This window comes from Abramis brama (assembly GCF_963993115.1).
Source record: "Abramis brama genome assembly, chromosome: 4".
NCBI lineage: Eukaryota > Metazoa > Chordata > Actinopteri > Cypriniformes > Leuciscidae > Abramis > Abramis brama.
Window position 1 is genome coordinate 55386470 of NC_139966.1, and position 25500 is coordinate 55411969.

Here is a 25500-nt window from a genome sequence, read left to right on the forward strand (position 1 = left end):
ACAATTCAGATTTTAATTTATTTTTTGCAATTGTGCGCTTATATCGCACAATTATTATTTTTCTCAGAATTGTGAGTTTATATCTCGCGATTTGGACTTCATAACTAGTTTACAGTTCTGGAAAAAAAAGTCAGAATTTCGAGATATAAACTCGCAATTCTGATTTATTTTATTTTTTCCTCGCAATCCTGAATTAAAAAGTCAAAATAGTGGGATAAAAAGTCACATGCAAGTCACTAGTAAACGTTTGTTAGGACTCTTAATTTGAAATTTTGTCTAAAAACTTCTGTTCTTGTCGTAGACGCAATCAAAAGAGCGCTACATACACAGTGTCTTTCTTCATTGTAGAGCATTTATATTGTGCTTAATGGCATTTCAATACAGTAATTTAGTTAATTTCATAACTGTACCCATTTCATAGAAGCCAATACGAATAAACACGTTCCTCTCTGTATACTATGTTTAAGAGGATGGCTGAATTTGGTCCAGATTCGGGGGGACGGGTAAAGGTAGGTAACGCTATCATAAGGCTAATGCTGATGCCATTGGTGTTCATTTACAATAACAGGTGATTTATGTATTTACCATAATGACTTTATTCTCAGGGAGTCACTATCGTGAAACCCATCGTGTTTGGAAACGTTGCACGATATTTTGGCAAGAAAAGAGAAGACGATGGTCACACGCATCAGTGGACAGTTTATGTGAAGCCTTACAGAAATGAGGTTGACACTTATATCTTTTTGTAGGCATTTTAAGTGCTGTATATAAATGGTAAACTTCACTAACAAAGTGTTATTTTTCTTTCCCCCTTGATATTCCCCCAGGATATGTCTGCTTATGTAAAAAAAATACAGTTCAAACTGCACGAAAGTTATGGGAATCCTTTAAGAGGTGTGCTATTCAGTTGATCTTACTGTATTATAGAACAATATCAATATCACATTTCATGGCATAATTAACACACATAGCTGATCAAATACTCTTTATTTTATTTCAGTGGTTACGAAGCCTCCGTATGAGATTACAGAGACTGGATGGGGAGAGTTTGAGATCATCATAAAGATCTTCTTCATCGATCCAAATGAGAGACCGGTAAATGGCATTATATGACTTTTTCCCTCTGTGTCTTGAGGATGGGAATAAAATGTAATAAAAAATAAATAAATAAATAAAAAATATATATATATATTAAGCTGTATTTATTTTAATTAACTTTTATTGACTTATTTTAATAAATCAAATCTATATATTTATTTATTTAAATCAAACTATTTACTTTTTAATTCATTAGTTAGTCTTATTTTTATTTACTTATTTAAAAAAATTGGTTACACTTTATTTTAAGGTGTCCTTGTTACAGTGTAATTATACAATTAAGCACCAAGTAATATTAATTAACTACATGTACTTACTATATAATTTAAGTTAAGGGTTAGTTGCATGTAACTATGCATGATTGACTGTATTACTATAGTAACTACAAAACTAAAGTTTTTATTTAAACATTTCTACTGCCCTCCCTGGACCCCCTTCATTACTGTACCTCCGTATTAAATGAATAGAAAAAGCAAAGGTTTGATGTTGTGGTGTTTTTTCTTCAGGTCACCCTGTATCATCTGCTGAAGCTGTTCCAGTCAGACTCCAGCGCCATGCCAAAGAAGACTGTTGTGTCCGAGTTCTACGACGAGATGGTGCGGATTTGATCAGAGCATACAACATGACATTATAGTATTAATACAATCATGAAGCCTAAAACCTGTTTTTGCAGATATTTCAAGACCCAACAGCCATGATGCAGCAACTTCTGAACACCACCAGACAGCTGACGTTAGGTGCTTACAAACACGAGACCGAGTGTGAGTGCTTCACTTACCTTTACCGCTCCTTCTGAACCGCCCTGTGAATGTGCTAAAATAATAAACCCTGAACATACTGTAAATTAGACAGCAGTTCGAATCACGTGAACTAAACATTCAGTGTGCCGTGTTTCAGTTGCAGAGCTGGAAATACGAACACGAGAAAAAGTGGAAGCGGCAAAGAAGAAGACCAGCCTGGAGATCGCAGAGCTGAAGGAGCGACTGAAAGCCTCCAGAGAAAACATCAACTTCCTGAAGGGAGAGATACGCAGACTGGAGGAGGAGGACCAGATGAAAGATCACTGAGGATGTTACGCTCACCAGCCTTCAGCGCTGTGGGATTTGTCATGCTTTTGTGGGACTGATCAATTTCGTTTTCTGGTTCAAAGTTTGACAGTATATTTAGTAGTGAACAACTGTTGTTCAACTTTCTTGTCCAGCTCTTTTTTTATATGAATAAAACTTTGTTTTTTTACGAGTCGGGCTTACCATCCAGTTTTGATTATGATATAACAATACATTGTCAATTATATTTTAATAGTGCTTTTTTTTTAAAATGCACATCGTTTCAAGCAGCTTTACAGAACATCATCACTCAAAGCCCACAATGAACAAGACCACGGTGACTGTGGCAAGAAAAAAAACTCCATGGCTGCGTCTAAAAGCAAATTGTCTGCATCCGAAATTGCATACGTCTCTACTATATAGAAGGTGAAAAAGAGTGTGACAAAAAGTATATCTGAATTCACAGTACTCATAAAAGTGTAGGCAAAAAGTAAAGTACCCGGATGACCTACTACTTCCACAGAGATTATGAAGTGCACATATGATGGACACTTTACTATCCCATGAGTAGGGAATCTATATAGTAGGGAAGTGTGTGTTTTTGGGTGCAGCCCATGAGATGTTTAGAAGAGGAAAAAACTGCTGTTTTAAGGGTTAAAAATGCTTGTGCTTCCACTAGAGGCTGCTAAAGCACGACCATACAGCAATTGCCAACCACTCTTTATAGTATTCTGAGATTGTATTAATGATATTTAAAGGGAAAATATTAAGGACAAGACGTATACTATATTACACATAATATAACAATGATCTTATAATAAAAAGCAAAGATGCATGTTTTTCATGTTTGATGCAGAAACAAATAGACTATTTCAGGCTACCTTTACAAAGTTAAAACTATTTAGTTGGCTTTAATGTTTTGAAATGGTTGTCTAGGAATCCTCTTTCTAGCGCATACGTTTTTTCTGTATTTTCAGAAATGAGTGCCTCACATATACACACACACGACCCGGATGCAGTAGTAATGGGGCAGATCTCTCTCTCTCTCTCTCTCTCTCTCTCTCTCTCTCTCTCTCTCTCTCTCGCTCTCTCTCTCTCTCTCTCTCTCTCTCTCTCTCTCTCTCTCTCTCTCTCTCTCTCTCTCTCTCTCTCTCTCTGGCCTGATGAGAGTGAGAGAGCGGAGCTGCGCGAGCTCACAGTGAGTCTGCGCGAGCGCCTTCACTTTCTGCTGCTGCTCAACGAAAATATCGCATTTATTTACATAGAGTTCACAGTGAAAACGGTTAGACTTCAAAATCAGTATCGGAATAACATTTTCAAGCGTTTTCCTTTTGCTTCCCAGCCGTTTCGGGACTACAGGACATGGTTAGATGGAAAAGTTTCGCTGTTTTTTGGTGTCTGTGAGGGAGTTTGATTCGGGCGATGAGTCCCGTGAAGAGATTTTACACATTTGACTGGAAAACACTCATTTACTACGCTTATCTACACAATTAACCACTTATTAATCTCATCAGTGGAGATATGACTATAGTAAGTACACATTTACGCTGTTTTTTCTTAAATCAAATCTGTTCTGCTGTGATTAGTTGTTAGCTGGCTACGTAATTAGCATAGTAGCTTCACAAACTATTATATAATGTAAACCAGCCAAGACTTTGGGTTTTATGACATATTTTCTCCTGTTGGTTTGTTATTTTGGTGCAAAAAAAGAGTTTAAAACTTGTTTGACCTCTGATGTGATGAAGTATGGCATCGGTGTGTTCAAACATTTTTGATGTGAGAGTGTGTGTGTGCAGTTAAACTGGAGTTTATCAAAACATTCTGATAAAAGCTTACAGTTGTGATGTGCTTGGTTCAAATATACACAATAAACATGAATTCGCTAGTAAAAGTTAAACTGGTGTGTGTATTTATCCTGATAAGTGATGATGAACTAATATTGTGTTTATAGAAAATAAAACACACAAAACAACTCAATTGTAACTTACAAATGCATTTTAAGTGCATTTGATGGTGATTTCATGGCGAATAGTTTCAGGTCTGGTGGTTTGGTTTACCATCATACCCCACTTACGTGGTTGTTTTATTTATAATGAATTATATTAAAGTTACATTCTGTGGGTTTTCAGATTTTTTAATTAACCTAACAGTTATATAAACACATAATTCACTAGTTTGACTTTCAGAGGGTAAATCAAGGGTATGATTATTAATTAATAAACCTGATAATAATCAGTGACACTGCTTTTATTTATATATATATATATATATATATATATATATATATATATATATATATATATAAACTCCCTCCATTCACACTTACTGGTATTTGCATGCTTTATCACATTTTAGCTCAAGCTATGCAACATTTCTGATGTTTTTCTATGTAGTGTAATGTAAACAACGCATTGAAAACTTCTGTATACTGTTACTGTTAGTATACTGTTCACCTTGACCGTATATGCTAAAAGTCATACAGCTTGTATCTTAACTAACATGATGTGATTCATAACGCTCCATCAGCGGCATTGATCCTCAGAGCTCCTCAAGGGTCGTGTGTTTCCAAGAACCTCGCTTGCAGTCTGGCAATGTGTTGTTTCTGGGAAAGCAGCGGTCAGCAGTGATGCAGCAATTATGTCCTTCACTTTTCCTATGTGATGAAATGTTGAACCGATTCAGCAGCAGGACCCTATTGCACCGCAAATCACCCAGGTTGACATGCACATGTCTGGTGGGTTATTTAGAGATGGATTTGGTCCATGCAAATGTAGGAGTAGGTATTGGATTTGCTTCATAGTTAATAACTCCAGATGTTCCCCTCCAAATCGCCGGCCTGGTGATGGCATGAGCCGAATGGAGGACATATTAGTCCCTTTTCTAATGGGTGTGGTGTATTCTAGGTCACCACACCTGGAGTCATGATTGCGCTTAGGTGAAGAACCTTTGGGTGTAACGACCAAAAACATCTCCACCCATAGGATAAAGCTTTGGCAGAAGTCTCTAACGCCGCCTCGTGCTGCTGATAGATATCAAAAAGCAGGACAGTGTAAAGACGTCTCATACACATGCTCCCTCAAATCTGTGTGTGTGCTGATGATGACTGTGTTTCTCCTGTTTGCCCAGTGACTCAGCAGCACTGCCTTTATGGTTTCCCGTTATTGCATTTGACGTTTTCTCTGACGCACTTTTGCGTCATGTACTCTTAGCAGCGAAAGGATGCTTTAAACGCATTAACTTAGTATTGACATTGGGTTAGGTGTCCATTCTCTTCAGCAAGTAGCCTAGTTTTAAAGCACTACACAATAATGTTCACAAATCTCAGTGATATTCAGCATTTAGTGTTGTGGCTCTCTTGGCATGTCTTATCATCTACCAGTCGTTTTCATGCTCGGTTTATGGCAGAAAGATTTTTCTTCTTCTCCAGTAATGAAGAATAAATGTTGATTTTGAGGCTGTGTTGAATTGCAGATAATGGAGCAAAAGTTCTGAAGGCCGTCCAGTTCTTTTCAGTGGCTCAGTGAAATAGCTTTGCTGCTCTTATGAAAACACTTGGAGCAGCTCGGCAGTTTTCTTTCATTCTTCTATCAAAATAACCATGTTAGAAGAATTGAGCTGAATCATCATCACAATCGTTCAATAAGGCAATAGATAACCAGAACTATTCAGTGTTTAGCCTTCAGTTTGATTAAAGCTTTTGCGGAGGTGTAAAGTCCAGGGGTCAGAAAGTAGAAGTCCTGCCATATGTTTATTCCACCCATGAACTCAGCCAGCTGATTTCACTAATTAGTTATATCTCCTCCTGGCTGAAAAACTGCTAATTAGCAAATCCTGGTGATTGGAACGAAATACTGAGGACTTTTACTTTCTGAACCTGGACTTTACATCTCTGAGTTTTTGTTTAGAGGAGCATAAACAGCTGAGCTCCTTTTAAAAGTTTTTACTTGACACTAACAATTTGTTAATGCATTAATGAGGATAACAACATACTAACTTGTCTACAAATGTTTTATCTCAGACAACATTCACAGTCCCTATAAAGGGACTTTATTTCTTCTGTGGAAAACAAAATAATATATATATTTTTTTGTCTGTACAGTGAAAGTCAATGGGGTCCTGTGTTGTTTGGACCCCAACGTTCTTCAGCATTCAATATACCCAACGCTCAGATCAACTTTATGTATAAAGCACTTTATACAAGATTGTTTCAAAGCAGCTTCAGTAATAAACAGGACAATAACAGAATCAATAATGCAAACTTCATCAAATATGAGAAATTCTGCTGTAAAACAGCTCTTAAAAAAAGACAATAGTGTCAACATTCAGCTCTAGTCAGTTCAGTGTTGATTCAGTTCAGTTCAAGAACAGTGTCATGTTGTAAAAATGTGTCAATTGTGAATTATTATTATTTATTTTTTTTTGATTCAGCTATGAAACAGATGTTGAAAACAAGTGTTGTTGACGTTTTCTGCAGAAAAAAAAGTCATACCATTTTGGAGAGTAAATACTTTTTTTTTTCGGAAATCTTCAGTTCATTTCTTCTGTTCAGTCCGTCGAGGTCAGACGACCGCGAGTAAAAACATGAATACACTGACTTGAGAGCTGCTTTATAGTCGAAACTGAAGTTGTAATTTCAATTGAAAGAGACACTGACACTGTAAAGTAGTAAACAATCTATTGTATAAAATGTTTGGCCTATATAAATAAACGTGAAGTGACGTCACCCGTAGGTTTCTGAAGAGCATTTTTGAAGCCTAAAGTGGGCGGAGCCGGCCGTCGCCATCTTGGCCTTGCGTCACTCCCGGATAACAGAAAATAGACAAACAGGCGGGGCGTGAGTGGAGCTGAGGAGCCTGGCTATCTGAAATCACCTAGCTCGACGTGATCGAATTAGCTGATGATGTAAAGCCAATTAAACGTTCCTATTTTTGCCCTTCGAAATATTATAATAGTTAAAAGACATGGCTACAAGTGAGACTGTGTATTACTTCGAGAGTGTTTGTGTATGACAGTGATTTATGTGCATACATGTCCGTCACTCTTTCATGGTCCGTCAGCGCGGCATCGCTCAAGTTCGTAGAGAGCTTATTCAGTCCATTTTAAATTCTGATGTTGGCCGTCTCTCAAATGGGTTATGGTTTAACCGTTAAACCATAGATATATTGCCTTTGAAGTGCAAATAAATGCGCTAGAAAATCCGCGCTCATTCATGTGCATTTATTGCACGGACGGAGAAAGCGCCGACGCCTGCATGATTTCATCTGACGGTAACTTACATAAGCATATTATAATCCATCTGTTCCATGGGAGCAGAACGAACGAGCATTTATTGACGTTTTAAATTTGAAAACCCCAAAAAGCAACGAAATTGTCAGACATCCATTAGTGCCTGTTCACAGAGGAAAACAACTGAAATACAGCGCTGGTTGTTCTCTCGAACGATAACGACGGAATCCAAAGACGTGGGCTTTGTAACGTTACCCAGGCAAGTATTAAATTGTATGAAATAATAATCCCGAAAAAAAGCACAAACACTGCAGAGATGGCAAGTTCAGCAGCTAACATTGCTGAGGTGAAGTGACGGCTAGTAACAGCAGACAAACGGCTAGCACTGACAGCGGCAATCCATCTGTCACTCAAGTGGCTTGGCCACACCCTTAAATTTAAATATTAATCAACTAAACGGACGAGTTATAAAATAATTCACCCCCCTCACACTTGTTATGAAGGGCAAAATTAGCTGTATAGGCCAAATCCACATACAGACACCAGGCTTTAAACACGTTTTTTTCTGCTGTAAAATTTGGCATTTTAACATGGGGGAGATACAGATTTGACTCACTTCTGACAACAGCCTCAAGCGGCCAGTCAACGAATTGCAGTTTAACTCACTTCCGTGTTGGTTTCAAGAGAGAGACGGGGAGGTTGCCGCTTGGAAAAAACGCACCGTTTTGTGTCTGTTCCTTTAAATGCAAATGAGTTGCTGCTCCCGGCACAGGGGGCGGAGCTTCAACATCTTGCACTCACACAGACATGCACTGAAAATGTCAAAAACTTTTAGCCTTTTATGTTCAAATTGGATTCAGACAATGATGGAGAGACTCAAGAAGAAGTGACAACATGTAGAAGCAACAGGACATTTCTGAATGGTTAGTTGATGAATTTATGTAGCTTATGTGTAGTTATCTTCTAGTCATTGATTAGCATATTCTGTCATGATAATCTATAAATCGTGTTCAGGGGCGGGGTTTATGTAAATTCTAGGGTTGGTGATGTCACTAACCCGGGAGGAATGTCGTGTAGTCTCTACCAGCCGTTTGTTGTAGTCCTTAAAAAGCAATTTCTTTAAAAGCAAATATCTCCCTTTGCTTTGAACTTTGAGCATTGTAACTTTGCAGATGTTGTTTATGCTCAAACAGCAACATTACACACTAACTAAAGTTAGAAGAGTGAAATCATAATCAACCACCCCTTTAAGACCTGACTCTTGAAGCTTTACTGTCCTCATGCGGGTCAGCGGACGGCCTCTGTGTCCTCAGTGACTGAACTGACCTGTGCTTGATTTCTGTATTTCAGTATTCAGATGGACTTTCTTTATCTTTCTCTCACTCCCTCCCCCTTCTCTTGTCCTCTCTTGAGAAGGATCATGCAGCGAGGTCGGCCGCTCTCTTTCTGATCTTGCGCCTCCCACACGAGCTTAAGCTTGTTTGCTATGTGAAGAGCTAATAGACACTATTTCATAGTTTCACTGGAGGCTCCTCGTTTTCATCATTTAGCCCTTTATTGGAGACCTGAGTTAGATTAATTTACTCCATTTACAGGATGAATCTCGCAAAAGCTTTCAAGATCATGCCTAGTTAGGCCTGTCACAATTATCAATTAATCGTCTGATCTGATTATCCATTCGGATCGCAATTATTTGTGATAAACGCAGTCATTGTGCAGTTTAAATCTGAATCATGTTTTGCCAGTTACAGTACGTTATTATATTATAAAAAAAATCATTATACAAATATTATGAATTTTCACAGCCTTAAAGTAAATCATATGGGCCTATTTTGATTATAACTTTTGTCATATTATAAACTATTCCAAGTAAAAAAAATAACATAATAAGCTTACACTGTAAGTGATATGAACAATTAATCGCAATTATTTATAACCATGACATGCCCAGGTCATTTTTCAATAATTTTCAAAATTGTATTTTGCATATTTCTTTGCATTGTGACATTCATTTAATTTGAGTATTCTCATATTAATATTAGAAATAATTTGTGAATCGCAGTAAAATAAAATAACCAATTAAATATTGGTCATCACTTTCTTCAATCATGCAGAATTTAAGTTCTAATTTATTATATGAATTTAGGGTGAATTAATAAAGTACTGGCTTTAAAATAGGTTTCTTTTTATGCACAATATTTTTATTAAATTTTTTGGGGGGGTGAATTTTAATACTCGGATATTGCAAGACAAATATATAATTTCTGCCTTGTAGTACATTTTTCTTCCAAACCAGAGTTGGAATGAGTTAAAAAATAATCTCCTATTTTACCTCCCCCGCTCTGACACGGTGTCTCTCGTCCTCTGTGTTTCTGGTGGGAGGTAAAGTAAACTCTGGCGCTCGTTTGAAGTGTGCGAGTCGCTCAGCGTTCACCAGCTGGCCATACTGGGAGCGCTGGGTTACCAGGGTGACATAGCCATACGAGGAAGAACTCACTCACTCTCTCTCTCGTATGCCAGGAGAGCACAGTATCGCTGGAGAGCTCTCTACCTCCCACCCGTCCCACACACTCATTGCAGCTGCTCTTCAACATATGGCTGATCATACTTACAGCAAAACTTTAGCTCTGTAATTAGCCTGTTTAGTGAATACTCATTAAAGCTTGTCAGTTCTGCATCACTGTTCATAATGCAAATAGTCCTCTGGAGGACTGCGACCTCAGGGAACCCAAAAATCAATCATGCTATTGCTTACTAGAGAATTGCGACATCTGTATCACGTTCTCAGGATAGAAATGTCCAGTCTCCTTCTAAATGTTGCAGATCTGATCTTTTTTTTAACTGGAAAGAGTCTTGTTTTTAGTCAGGTTTAGAGTGGGTCAGATTTAGCATTTTCAGTGTTGTTTGGGGTTATATTTTCTTTTTATGTTGCATACATTTGTTGATGCTTTTTTAAGGGATGAAGGCACGTCATCCCGTATGTCAATGATCCGTCTAACTGAATGACTTCTACCAAGTGAGAGACCAAAATAGAGAAGGTTTTGATCAGACACAAACTATTTTTAACATGATTTTTGTTTTTTCTTTAAAAAAAAAAAAAGTATGGATAATCAAGTAAACCTGTTTGCTTCAGTCCAGTAAATGTTCATCTTGAAATAATAATATAAAAGTCAATCTTACGTTTACTTGATAAAAGTCTCTAACTCTATAAAAGATGGATGTTTTTGCAATTACGTTGTTTTACTTGATAAAGTATAAATTATGTTGTATGCAACAGGTTCTGATCATGTTGATCATTTAGAGGCCTTTGAAATTTGCACATCAAATATAATACAGTAGGCTTGTATGGTTAAAGGCTGATATTTATTTTGATATTCTCAACGAACAATTGAATTTTTGCTAAAACCCATGGATTTCCTCCTCTTTTCTAAAAGCCTATCATGAGTCTTTGATCAATGCATCTGATTTATCCTCCTGTTTTTGGATTGAGAGCTAAAGCTCTTTTCTCCCCCGTCAGCATCATCTGATGCCTGTCTGGACGGTTTTGCTGTCAGAGCCATTAAAGTTGTAATAAATCTTTGTCCTAATGAGTGGGTGTGCCCGTGGCGCTTATTCATTGCCAGTTGGAGACGAGCTGTCTGTCATATCAATAGCCCTCCCCTGGGAATAGACGCTTTAAAGCAACCATGCATTTCTGTATCCTATTTTTCCAAACCAGAAAGCCCAAGAAACCCAACGTTAAATGGTGTTTACATTCCAGTGTGAAGGGAAGGAGTGTATCTTTATTTCAGAGTTGGGACTCTGGAGAATGTAGCTTTGTGTAAGGAGTTACTGGAGGGTCGCTGCATCGAGACGCGTTTTTTTTCCCAGGCTTGGAATGCCGTGTTCAAAGGTGTGGGGTTAGTTCATGCTAATCCCCCACTCATGACTTTCCACCATCATTCTCACAGTGCATGTACAGTGCACATCCCTGTACCATGCTAATGCATTCCTGTAGCAACTGTACAGTGTGACGCTAGAAACACTAAGGTTTCACAGGTTCGATTTCCAGGGTATGCATGACCTGATCAAATGTATAGATTGAATGCAATGCAAGTTGCTTTGGATTAAAGCATCTGCCAAATGTAAATGTAATTCAGACCCAGAGCGTTTAAATTAGGCTTGCACAATATGGAGAATATTTTTCTCTCTCGATTTTAAGATGCATTTTTGATTTTTTTTTTAAATCTCCAGATTAGTTGTGGTTGGTTGTAGGGCTGCAGTTAACTAAAACTGCAACCAATAAAAACATTTCTGTTAATTGAAATAAAGCCAAAGTAAAATATAAATATTAGTTGAAAAACTTGCCTTGGCAAAAAAATTAAATGAGTTTAAGTTAAAGCACTAAAATTATTAACTGGAAATAAAACTTAAAGGGTTAGTTCACCCAAAAATGAAAATTCTGTCAGTAATTACTCACCCTCATGTTGTTCCAACCGCGTAAGACCTTCGTTCATCTTCGGAACACAAATTAAGATATTTTTGATGAAATCTGAGAGCTGATCACTTCTCCATAGGCTGCTAGGTGACCGAAACTTGCTGGCCCAGAAAAGTTATTAAAGAGATCGTTAATATAGTCCAAGTGACTACAGTGGCTCAATCTTAAGTATATCAAGCGACGAAAATACTTTTTGTGCGCAAAAACAAACAAAAATAACGACTTTATTCCACTATTCATTTCCTTCTCTCTGGGCCTCGTAGTGTTTTTGCGCAGCGCGTCTGTAACACGTCATCACACATCACACACATGACCAGCGTCGGCCAATAGTGAGCCTACGTGGTGACGTGTAACACAGACGCGCTGCGCAAAAACACTACGTGAACCAACTAGAGGCCCAGATGAATAGTGGAATAAAGTCGTTATTTTTGTTTGTTTTTGCGCACAAAAAGTATTTTCGTCGCTTGATATACTTAAGATTGAGCCACTGTAGTCACTTGGACTATATTAACGATCTCTTTAATAACTTTTCTGGGCTAGCAAGTTTCGGTCACCTAGCAGCCTATGGAGAAGTGATCCAGCTCTCAGATTTCATCAAAAATATCTTAATTTGTGTTCCGAAGATGAACGAAGGTCTTACGCGGTTGGAACAACATGAGGGTGAGTAATTACTGACAGAATTTTCATTTTTGGGTGAACTAACCCTTTAAACTGAAATAAAAATAAAAAATATTGGGGGAAAAAAACGAATAAAATGAGACGCACAACAAAATTACTACAAATTAACATGAAAACTAAAGATATAAGAAAGCTAACTCAAAATATTAATAAAATGATAAACATAAAAAATAAATATTCATGTAATAATTCACTTTAATAATTCAAAAATTTAGTATTTAAGAAAATGATCATTTTATTTTACAGTATTTTACTGTAAAATTTCAATCATCTTTTTATCATTTGCTAATATACTAATACTAATGTCTTAATTTCTTCATATTCAAAATGTTGAACCATTGAGATTTTGTTTTGGAGATGAAACGCCCTTTAATATTTTCTGTTGTTGCAACAGCCGGTTAAAAGTTAGGAAAGTTTGTGTGAAAGCAGCATTTAATGCAAACATTCAGTGCATATTTAATAAAATCGCAGCCTTGGCCATTTACCTTTTCTTTCTTTTTTTCTTGCAGTTTAAATGGTCTCAAAACATGCTAAAAACAACATTTAGCATCTATAGCCTATAGCAACACCCTGGCAACCATTTACTTAGCAAAAGACCTATTTAATAGCAAGTTTTACATGCGGTATAAGCACTTAAAACCGATAGAAAACATCTTTTCTCAGCAGAATAGCTGTTTATAGCCTCAAATGTTTCTTCTGAATGCCCTTTTATTTATTCAGCAGATATAAATAGATGCAGTTACGCTGGAATTTGTGAAGCTGTCTGTGTCATGGCACACAATAATGCTGTATTGTGGTGCTACAGTTCAGTTACCTGTCAGGGTTGTACGTTTCAATTTATGTGATAGACCGCAAGTAACAAGCAAATTGGCAAGATGCTGAACCAAATTGCATGTGATGGCTTCAAATGGCTGTTAATACGAGCTCTAAAGTGCTTGTTAAGAGCGTCTCCTGACTCATTCTTTCCAGCGCGCTGTTTATACTATTAGAATTCTTTACGAATGCAGAATAACACTTCAGTGCTCCAGTGACCCCACACCGTTCCCAGAATGCAAATCCAGTGAGTCACAGATTGGCCGCCGTATGACAAGCCTCTGCAGCACCAGCAGAGGAGGAGTGGGTGAGCCGAAGATGAAGAGAGAGAGATAGAAAGGCATTTTTGTGTATGAAAAAATCTACCTCTGTATCCACACCCTGTGCCCCGTGGAATGCGAACATTGTGCGGGGGAGAGACACAGTGGCTTCAGTCATCGCATGGTTTGTAACACACACACACATACAGCCCACGAGTGTGTGTGTGTGTGTGCGTGTTTGAGGGCGATGAAGTCAGAGGAGTGCAATCTTTACCCGCAGCGGTTCCCCTGTGTTTTCAGTGAAAGTGTTTGACTTGTCGTCCATCTTTCCCTGGAGGTCTCAGTATGTAGTCTGCGTGCCTCATGACCCCTCGCCTCTCACACTAAATGTGTCTGTTTTTCTTGCTCTCTCTTACAAATACTAATAATTAGGCCTGCATTTGGGGGTGGGGGGGGATCTAATTGCGATTTTAAAATGTGATTTAAAAAGAAAAGGAAAAAAAACCCTCCATGTTTGCTGTGTTTTTGTAGAGCTGCACAATTTCACAAAAAGTGTTATAATATATGAATATTACTATAATAATAAATAATAATAATTATTATTATTATTACAAAGTAAAATTATTCATAAAAATACAAAATAATAAATATGAATATCATTTCACTGTAGAAAAAATTAAGAATGTAAATTAAAATTGTAATATGTAATTTAATAAACTGTAAAATTACAATATTAATATATTATTTTTTACTAATACTAATTATTATTATTAAATAAAAAAACATAAAATAAGAAATATTAATATTGTAATATTTGTGAAATGTCAATATGAATATAAAAATAATAAAATATTATAATAATAATATTATAATAATTAGTCAAAGATATTATAAAAAAAATCGTAGTAGTAATAATAATAATAATAATATTTATTATAAAGATTACTAAATAAAATATTAACTGTATTGTAAAATAAAAATGATACAACTGTAAAACTACAACAATAAAAGTTTTGGCTTTCTTAATTTCTTCGTTTTCAAACATGAAATCATTGAGCTTTTGTTTTGTCGGAAAACCACACGGATCCCTTAAAGCTTCTGTCTTGTTGACAACAGCTGGTTTATAAGCGTTTCTCATTACAAGTTGGTTAATATGGTTGTCGCATGTTTCGTTCCCAAATGCATGTAATAAGCGACTCAAACTCAGAACAGATGCAGAGACGAGTGGAGCAACATTTACTGAGAACTGAGAAAATAAAATTCACCAGATCATGAGCCGCTCGCGTGTAAAAGAAACGTGCCGCTCTTCCCTCTGAAACACGCAGTGCATATATTTATTTAATTAAATCACGGCCTTTGTTTTTGGTTTTATTTCAATTACAAATAATTGATTCAGGCTTTTAGCATATCAAAGCATGACTTTATAGCATTCTTACTGAAACCAAATTGTTTATGATTTGAAATTCAATTTAACGGTTCATGAAAATGTGCTTAATATGTTTGACAGAACATCATACTAAGATATTTCTAGCATCACACCATCATGATCAAATCATGCTTTAGTTGAGTTGTGAGCTTAAATTGAATGCAATGGGAGAGAAAATAAATGATCAACTCAACGTTCTCCAGCTTTCTTTTGCATGATCCTCGTTGGTTGCATGAAGCAACAAACAAACATCTACAAGCAACCAATTTGATCAAATACGCACCAGTCTTAGGCTTATGAGATTCGTCCAGGTAGAGCGGCGATAATGACCTCTTCAAGTTGAGATTGGCGCTGTAATATGACTCGGCGTGAGGCTGACTCATGCTCGTGGTTTAGCAGGGTATTGCAGGCTAGTCATGACCTCCCTCATTATGTGGGGTGATAATTGCCCAAACATGCAGTAGGAATGAGTGAATCTCGACGTGCCGCTGCTAATCTGTCTCGTACGGAGAGCCAGAGATGCTGTGCGCTCTGGTGAGTGTGTCATAGGCGTTTGGACTTGAAATTTTCAGTGAAATTTTCAGTGGGTGTCACGATGATCCTTAATGCTCATTCTAACATTGTGCAAGTTGTGCAAACATGCCTTATCACTAAATGTTTCGAGTCTTTTGATTTGAACCCACAAGCGAGTGAGATTTGACACTGTGAGCGTTTGCATTAGTTGTTCTGGTTGATGGATGTTAAACTGATGGAATGCGAGCAGCTGTGGTCACATGACCTCCACATGTACCTGGGCAGGTGGGACACATTCGGGCTGGTGCCAGGTTTTGCCGGTGAACTTCCCTCCACGCTACGCCCTACATACTTCACTCATTAAATATAGAAGAAAAACTGAGCGCTGCAGTGCTGACTGTTAATTTTGCATAAAGGAGGTGTGACGTATAACGAGGTGTGCAGACTCTTATAGCCTGACTTTTGTAGCCTGAGCGAGTCAGAGTGTGTTTTTAGTGTGTGTGTGTGTGTGGTGTACACTAAAACCATTTTAGCATGTATGATGAGTGATAATGTGAGGGAAAGAGCGGTTCGTTTCCTGCAGGAAGATGAACTGTAAACTAGAGCAGAGCTTTACTGGAGCTCATGAATTATTCACGTTTCATCCTCATGAGTGGCGATAATGAACTGAGCTTTAGGTCATGCTGCAAATTCTTATTTAAAATCATCTGTTGCCTTTTTTTTTGTTAAAGGTTGAGCCACGACATTAACTTTGCTATGAATGCTTGTAGTTTTGGGTGCAATTTTTCATCAGCGATCATGTCCGCTTTTTGACGGATTGCTTTTGCTTCTCTTTTGGAAGTTGGATTTAAATAAAGCATCTGCTAAATGTGTAAAGTTGTCAGGTTTTTACACCTGGTGTTAAGAAACGTTTTCGTCAATCCGATCACAAGTGGACGAAACTAAAAACAGGTGTAAACAGGATCTTAAACGTTTTGAGCTTGTCCACTTTCGACCACTCTCAGACGTAAACATATTCGACCGGATTGCTTTCATAGTGTAAAGACGCTCATGTGTTCGAACAGCAGCAAAAGACTGGCGTCTACTCTCCGCCTACTGACCTAATGCCTAAACATTATGGGAAGCGCTGAAGACCCAAGTTTGGTTTGAAGATGAGAAACGTACCAAGCACAAACGTCTCGTTCGTAATTGCGTGAGCTTGTTTCGTCTATTAGATCGAAAGATCCGCCCATAGACCCTCCCCTCGAAGAAATCAGGACAGAAGAGGATGAAAGTGGACTAAAGAAATGGATTAAAACACCAGGTGTAAACGGGACTGTGTCTCCCTCGTCTACTTGTGATCCCATCGACCAAAGCGCGGGCCTTTTTTAAAGATGCCGTTGCATTTAGTCCAGCAGTTTTTAAACGCAAAGACACGTCTCAGTAAAAGCCTCCCAAGAAATGCATCTGATGAACCCCTGAACCTGAAACTAGCCTAATTATACAGTTGAGACAGATGAGTTTCATCATCCATATATCACTCATTATGTAGCTGGAGTGCATGACCTCTTAATGACCCCTGAAACAGACTCAAATGATGTAAGTTGCAATGTTATCGATCACAGAAAGAGAAATCGGGGCCAACAAAAGCAGCAAGATCAAGTGCACAACACAAAAAAAATCCTTTCGTTTAAACCGATGAAAATGGCATTGAAATCAAACAGCTGTTATGATCTGGGAAGTATTTCTCGATGTTCATGTAAAAGAAGTGTGTGCATGAATTATAAATGTGCAGGGCGGCCGGGGGACTCGAGTCAGAATCCGGTCTTTGCTTACGCTTGTTTTAAATCCTTAACACTAGAAAAAAAAAACTGGATTTGCTTTGAAACAGTTGTCACTCAGGAATTGCTAGTTAACTTCACAATCACAAAGAAACGGCAAGCAAAACATTTAATTAAACATAAAATTTTGAAGTAGAAAGACTGAAATGGTATTTTCTTGTAAAATCTAAAAAAATCATCAAAAAAAAATGTTTATCCTGAACTTTATATATACTCATCTCTGACGACTCGGTAAGGCTTGACTATGCCAGAGACTGGAAAGAATGGCAGATTACAGTATTATGCATGATAACAAATTGTGTTCCTAAGTTTGTTTTGTGTGTTTTTGCCTCCACAGGAAGCTGATCTCTGTCCCTCACACACGCGTACACATGCTGGAAGTGCGATGTTGAGCTGTGAAGCAGAACTGTTGAAGGCTGGATGTAGGTGAGCACTGGAGCGCTCTCTGCTGGACGAGCACAGTTAACACACATCTACTGAAATGGGACAGATGGATGTTTTGGCTTTTCCATCCTCTACTAATAAACAACAGCATAGCAAACACATCATGTGTGATGTTTCTCAAATGTTTCTCTCCGCACATCTTTTCTTTTGCGCAGGGGGCCAATGGTGTGTTAAAGGCGCCATGGGGAGCTGTTGTAGCTGTCCCGATAAAGAGATCATCCCTGATAACCATCACAACAAATTCAAAGTGAGCAACGAAACGGTCTGAAGGTGTCTGTCCGTCTGTCACACATGTACCGCGGTGAACTGATTCCATGCGTTACAGAGAGTAAAGTTCACATTTTTGTTAATATACCAAATCATTCAATGCTCTAATAAGAAAATAAATCAGCTCTTGTGTTCTCAGAGGATCAGACACTGTTCTTACTTTACCCAAGATGCCTCTGTGTGTGTCTATGGTGTTCAGATTCTTACTATGCCATATACATTTACTACCAGGCAGAAGTTCGGACGCAGTTTAGAGTAAAATATGAAGTAGGAAAATTAAAAATAATCCCAAAACTGTAAATAACAGTGTAATATGGGAATCATGTTGTGACCCAAAAAAAACTAAAGTTGCATTTTTATTTTAGTTATTTTAACACATGATTTAGAGTTTAGAAGTGTGCAGATGCTGAACGTGTGTGTGTGTGTAGGTGATAAACGTGGATGATGATGGTAATGAGCTGGGCTCGGGCGTGATGGAGTTAACGGAGGAAGAGCTCATTCTGCACACGCGCAAACGAGACGCCGTCAAGTGGCCCTACCTCTGCCTGCGTCGATATGGCTACGACTCCAACCTCTTCTCCTTCGAGAGTGGCCGGCGCTGCCAAACTGGTCAAGGTGAGACTCACGAGCTAACTTAGTCTCTCCATCAGATCTGCTTTTACTGTATGACTGATATTTGTTGCTTGCGTCATTCACATTCATTCTTCACTCCTCTTCAGGGATATTCGCGTTCAAGTGTGCACGGGCCGAGGAGATCTTTAACATGCTGCAGGACATCATGCACAACAACAGCATCAGTGTTGTGGAGGAACCAGTGCTGGAGCCTGAGCTTCCAGTGACGCCACACACCCCCACCAGTAAGAACAGACACACTTCCAGCCCTCACACTCCCATACTGGACTTTCTTACTAACTCTTCAATCGCTCTCTCTACAGCTCCAGGTTACTCTGTCCCAACAGTAGCCAATGGAATCGGCCGTTACCCGTCATTTGGCGACGCGTCCTCGCGCCCTTCGAGTCGCCATCCTTCAGTGGGCAGCACTAGGTTACCATCAGTAGGGGAGGAATCAACACACCCACTGCTGCTCAATGATGAAACGGTACGCAGACGCACTTCACTTAAAAACACAGGCTAACACTTTACATTAAGGTGGTTCAAATCAGTATATTAGAATGATTTCTGAAGAATCATGTGACACTGAAGACTGGAGTAATGGCTGATGAAAATTCAGCTTTGCATCACAGAAATAAATTATGTTTTAAAGTATATTAAAATAGAAAACCATTATTTTGAATTGTAATAATATTTCACAATATTACAGTTTTTTTCAGATTTTTTTATCAAATAAATGCAGCCTTGATGAGCATAAGAGACTTCTTTAAAAAACATTAAAAATAGTAATGTTTCCAAACTTTTGACCGCTACTGAATGTTTTGAATGAAAAATGTAATGACATGTTATTAAAGCAGGTTTTGTGCGTATAAGCACTCCTCGCATTTTTACAAGAAAATGTAAAACTCTTAATTCATATTTTTCTTCTGATGAATGTACTGTCTGTGCAGGTGCACACTTACGTCAACACGACGGGTCTACAAGAGGAACGGCGCTGTCGTAGCAGTGGCCACGCCCCTCTGGAGCTCCGGACGTCCAATCCCGAGAGCGCACTCCCAACGCCGGCCAATGAGACTGAGCCGCACGTGGTTTTGGACTCAGAGGGTGTAAAGTTTGTTTTAGGCCCTACGCCTGTCCAGAGACAGATGCTGCTCAAGGAGAGCCCGCAAGATCTCAGCGAGCAGGACGCGGGAGTGGCCGGCTCTAGTACAGATAACGCCACTTCTCCTGCAAAGACAGTGAATGGCTGCACAGGCCTTGCGACAGACTGTGACACCGGTTACGATAGCGATGAGCGCAAAGAGACGCCCCACGAGCAGCAGAACGGCGTGGTCGCACCCGTCGGGTCCGGAGCGAGACGAAACAGACCTCCTGTGCCGCTTCCCGACGCCCACAACGCCAACAACTCAGCCCAACGGCGGACCGCGCTGCTCAACTACGAGAACCTGCCGGCGCTGCCGCCCGTGTGGGAGACGCGCAAACCCAACAGCGAGGCGGAGGACGAGGACGATCTTAAGTCGCCCTCTCTGAACGGCTTCCATTCCCTCGATCCCCAGCACAACTACGTCAACACGGAGAACGTCACGGTGCCGCTCAGCGCGCACAAACTCCACTGCTCCAGCACTCAGCCCACCGTATTCAGCTTTGACCTCCGAAGGCTCGGGGTGGGCGACCCGCTCCGGCAGCTCAACTACATTGAGGTGGAAATGGACAAAGTGTCGGACTCCAGTGGACCTCACACCCCCAAAACACCCACCACACCCTTACCACCCACCCCCACGCGCCGGACTGAGCTGTACGCCGTCATCGACATCGAGCGCACGGCTGCCATGTCCAGCCTGCAGAAAGCACAGCCACGGGATGACGGCACATCCAGGAAGACTCGACACAACAGCACCGACCTGCCCATGTGACCCGACCAGCACTGATCCAGCAAACCAGTCGGTTTACTCGTCCCAGAATGCAGGAGTTTATCTCACGAAAACCTGTCAGGTCACATTTCACTGTGATATCTAAAGAAAGAAATAGTTATATTCCACATTCACCCTATTTTCATACCAGCAAACCCGTCGGTTCAGGTCGTATTTTTATACAGCATATACATTTTAACTGGTGTATGGCAATAAAAAAAAGAAGCTAATGTGGATCCTAAAAATCAAAATCATCACATTTAATCACATATACACTAATGTTCTTCTCATGCTCACCCAGGCTGCATTTAATTTGATCAAAGATACAGAAAAAATTGTGAAATATTTTTACAATTTAAAATAACTTTTCTATGTGAATATATTTTAAATTGTAATGTATTCCTATGATCTAAGCTGAATTTTTTTTAGCATCATTACTCCAGTCTTCAGTGTCACATGATCCTTCAGAAATCATTCTAATATGATGATTTGCTGCTCAAGAAACATTTCACAAAAATATTAAGCAGCAAAAACTGTTGATGAAAAACTGAAGGATCATGTGACACTGAAGACTGGAGTAATGATGCTGAAAATTCAGGTTTGCATCACAGAAATAAATTACATTTTAAAATGTATTCAAATAAAAGCTGTAATAACAGTTCAGAATATTATTACCCTTTTCTTAAAAAATGCTTTAAAGGTTTATCATTTTATAAAACTTTTTGTTTTTGCCAAAACCTGCATTAATTGAACTCTAAAGTTGTTTAAATACTCATTTTTTCAGTCATTTTAGGATTTAGGAGTGTTATCATAGACATTTAAGTTGTTTAAAAATTAAACTGCTGATCCCAATTATTATGATTTTTTAGAAGAATTTAAAGAGTATTAATAAGTATCATTAGAGTTGATTTCCCCCTCCTCCTCCTCACAAACCCAGGTATGAATTTCTGGATGATAATGTGCTTGAAAATGCAGATTATCTTCTTAAATGGTTAAAAAAACAAACAAAAAAAAAACATTAATTTTCGTTATGCAAACATAAGCTTGTATTTCTTTAGATTCAGGATGAAATATGATCTGTGTGTGACAGGTTTTGTGAGATTCACTCAGTTTAAGTATATGTACTATATAGTTTTGTACTTTCCAAGCGTACTGACCTGCCTTCATACGCTCAGGTCTGACACAGGTACAGATGAGGAAACACTAAACGCTTTACCAGACCTCATTCATCAATGCTGTGATGTTTTTCTCTCCTTTTCAAAAAATATCCAAGTGTTCGAGATACGTCTTTTATGTGGTTACTTCATTGATGTAAGTCACTCATTTTGCACTTGAGAGCAATAAAAGATGCTCGCTACGGTATTCTAGAATCACATGGTTCACTGCAGTCACTTTAAACACTCGCTCTCACTCCACAGCCCTTCTGCTAGCGTGATCCCAAATGAGAGCCCGCCGCGTGTGTGTGTGTGTGTGTGTGCGTGTGTGTTTTCAGCTGTACGCTCACGTCTGTCGACCAAAGACACGCTTCACTGCCCGCCGGATACACTCCAGTGTGTGTGAGCGCCTCTTTTCTTTCTCCTGGCTCTCAGTTGCTAAGAAACCCTGATATTTGAAGTGTTTAGTGCTACAGGTGTTTAAAAGGGTTTTCAGGTGTAGAATCTGTACATTTAACAATATTAGTGATTATTTATCAGTGATTATGTCGGTAAATGGACAATTTTACCGTATTTTAATTATTGGACGATATTGGAAGCCGATCAAATCTTGGCTTATTTTTCCCTCAACTTAAAACATGTTTCTTAAAATCAAATATTGGTATATAAAATATTAAATCAGGCCATATTTTGGGCCAAACTTAAAAAAAAATGTTTCTTAAAATAATAATACCCATGAATTTTTTTTATTCTTTCAATTATTGGCCGTTATTAGAATCCGATAAAATCAGGGCTTATTTTTACCACAACTTAAACATACTTCTTAAAATAATAATAATAATAATTTAAATATTTTCCTGACAGGTTACAAATATTTATATTTTTTCCAATAATTGGCCAATATTAGAAGCACATAAAATCAGGGCTTATTTTTACCTCAAAATTAAACACACTTCTTAAAATAATAATAATAATTTAAATATTTTCCTGACAGGTTACAAATATTTATATTTTTTCCAATAATTGGCCAATATTAGAAGCACATAAAATCAGGGCTTATTTTTACCTCAAAATTAAACAGATTTCTTTAAAAAAAAAATAATAATAATAATAATACCAAAACTGGAAACCGATAAAATCAGGGCTTATTTTCCCTTGAACTTAAACAGGTTTCTTAAATAAGTAAATAAATAATTTAAATATTTTCCTATGACAGGTTCCACTTTTTTTTTTTTTTTGGTCAATATTGGAAGTACATATACAGCCTATGGCATTACACACATTAAAATATCAAATTTTACACAAAAGAGCAAAATGTTAAGATTAGAGGTTCATTGTAATTTTTTACTAGATTCATAATATAAAAACAGCAATCATAGAAATTGAATCAGTGCATCCCTATCAAACACTTGACTGTATTGATGACTATAGGCCTGATTTCTTCAAGTGTTTGCTAAACACACTTTAGCTGGTCTCGTGCATCACGCTGTTTCAGAAGGACCTGGAGGATTGTGCGGTGCTGCACATGTGATTGTATCGCTCGTCTGAATGCACTCCAATGTCCGTAAGCGTCTCCAGACAAAAGACAAATCTGTTTACGGCGAGTGGAGGACTGTTCTAGACATCCAGCTTATGTAAAGCTTCTATTGTAAAGTTTATTGCATTATTATCATGTTATTTTCTACCTTTTTGAGAGTGTGTGCAAATATAGGAACGTTCACATGTAAAAAAAAATGACATCCAGTAGTTTTAGCAACACATGAGTGCTAATGAAATAACTGTATAAATCAAGATCATTTGCCAAATCTGAAGAACTGAATGATTGTCGGGATCTTTCAGGAATGATGCATTGTGTGTGTGTGTGTGCGTGTGTGTGTGTTAGAGAGAGAGAGGGAGGTTACATTCCTATGCGAGTATTTCACAATTACGAACGTTGTACTGAAACTAGTTTTGATATTTGCATTTGATATATTGGGTATTGATATCAGTTTAGTAAAATGTTTTTTTTTTTTTTATTACTTAACTTAGTTACTTAAAAATGACAACTATTACTTTGCCATCAGTGCCAACTCTATTTTTGTAGCATGGCAAAAAAATCATTAAAAAAACAAAATGAAACTCTTGAGTGTCTCAATCAGTTTAATCTGAAAAACTAAAGAAATCAAGATGATGTGCATTGATTGGAACAACTTCCATTTAATGCTTTTTGGCAACAGAATTGTCTGATTTATGAAAACATCAATATGAAGACGCCTTCTCTTTTTTTTCTGGGATGGAGTTTATATTTGCACACTTTGTTACAGATGCATTGGATTTCCAAGCTAATGTAATGCCATGCTTTTTTTGTTCTTGCAGTGTGACAAGCATATTTCAAAAGAACCAATTCTCGATGTCAACAGAAACCCAATTACACACAGCCCGTGAAACAAGTTTGATAATCAGAGATCTGTACTGTAGTCTAATAAATTAGGTATTGGGGCACAATCTTGTGTAGACTGAGCCATAATTACAGAAACAGCCAGCAAAAGCCAATAAGCTCGTGATTAAGAGTTCAGTGAACATGGGCAGGAGCTGTGGATAGTTTCAGCACTGACCGCCAGAGGGCGCTGTGACACAACTGCCTTTATAACACAGCTCAAGTTTATCCTTGTGTCTGTTTTACAATAATGTATCATTTATGATTATATATTTAATATATATATATATGATTATTAATATTAATAATAAATAAAAGTAAGATTATAAGTGTTATAAAGCACTGGAGATTTTGGTTTATTTAGATTCTCTTTAAAGAAAACATCCCAAATACACATTTAAGTGTTTTACACATTTAACTTGATCTATTTGCATCTGTAGGTTGTAGTTAAAAATATATATCTTTAAAGCGGTAAGTTTGAGTCAGAAATCTTTACATACACTAAACTTTTTTACAAAGGCTTTAAATGTATAAAAATCTCTATATATAGATTTTCAGGCAAATTTTATATATATATATATATATATATATATATATATATATATATATATATATATATATATAAAATTTGACTGATTTAGCATTTTATTCCAAACATTGTGATTTTTTCAGTATTTTCTGATTAATGGCGTAATAAAAAGAGATATCCAAAAAAGCCAACAAAATTAAACAAAATTTTTAAACCTGGTAAAACATGTTCAGTTTTCTGTTCTGGAAATTATATGCAAATTATTGCATGTTTAATTAAATGCCTTATTTACAAATTTAAACATAACATTTCAGAAAACTTGTAATACAAAACAATTGTCTTGATGTGATTAAACAACCGGGTAGGTATGGTGATGTATATTAAACATATTTTTCACATGTGAAGCCTTAATTATTGAAATTATCGGTAACACTTTGCAATAAGGTCTCATTTGTTAATGCATTAACTAACAAACTAACCAATAAAAAAATATATTCTTAGTTACAGCACTTACAGCATTAACATTTATATTTGATAATGTTGGTTAATAAAAAATGTTCATGTTTGTTCAAAGTGCATTAATTTATGTTAACAAACTACTTTTGATCTTAATATGTAGTAAATATTTAAATGAACATGAATTAAGATTAATAAATGCTGTAGAATTATTGGTCATTGTTAGTTCTATTAACTAATGTTAAGAAATGAAACTTTATTGTAAAGTGTTACCAAATACACATTACCGTTACTATAAAAGTGCCTCTATTATGCTATTTTGCTTTGGAGTCTCTAACAACAGGTTTACAAGCGT

The 25500-nt window shown here is 37.5% G+C and overlaps 2 protein-coding genes across 3 annotated transcripts; both read left to right on the forward strand.

The window, feature by feature from the left end:
- The first annotated feature begins 288 nt into the window (after nucleotides 1-288).
- yeats4 (YEATS domain containing 4) lies at nucleotides 289-2337 on the forward strand. Its single transcript, XM_084112581.1, has 7 exons — nucleotides 289-509; nucleotides 606-725; nucleotides 828-894; nucleotides 1001-1095; nucleotides 1605-1694; nucleotides 1772-1859; nucleotides 1996-2337. The coding sequence occupies exons 1-7, from the start codon at nucleotides 459-461 to the stop codon at nucleotides 2163-2165; spliced, it is 681 nt and encodes a 226-aa protein (XP_083968707.1). The 5' UTR covers nucleotides 289-458; the 3' UTR covers nucleotides 2166-2337.
- A 959-nt stretch (nucleotides 2338-3296) lies between these two features.
- frs2a (fibroblast growth factor receptor substrate 2a) lies at nucleotides 3297-21952 on the forward strand. Of its 2 annotated transcripts, XM_084110736.1 has the most exons (7): nucleotides 3297-3674; nucleotides 17695-17783; nucleotides 17957-18048; nucleotides 18497-18683; nucleotides 18788-18925; nucleotides 19004-19167; nucleotides 19631-21952. In XM_084110736.1, exons 3-7 carry the CDS (start codon nucleotides 17983-17985, stop codon nucleotides 20591-20593), a joined length of 1518 nt encoding a protein of 505 aa, XP_083966862.1. In that variant the 5' UTR covers nucleotides 3297-3674; nucleotides 17695-17783; nucleotides 17957-17982; the 3' UTR covers nucleotides 20594-21952. The 2 variants fall into 2 exon arrangements, with proteins under 2 accessions (XP_083966862.1, XP_083966861.1); XM_084110735.1 differs by having other exon boundaries at nucleotides 3538-3674; nucleotides 18788-19167.
- Nucleotides 21953-25500: the final 3548 nt, after the last annotated feature.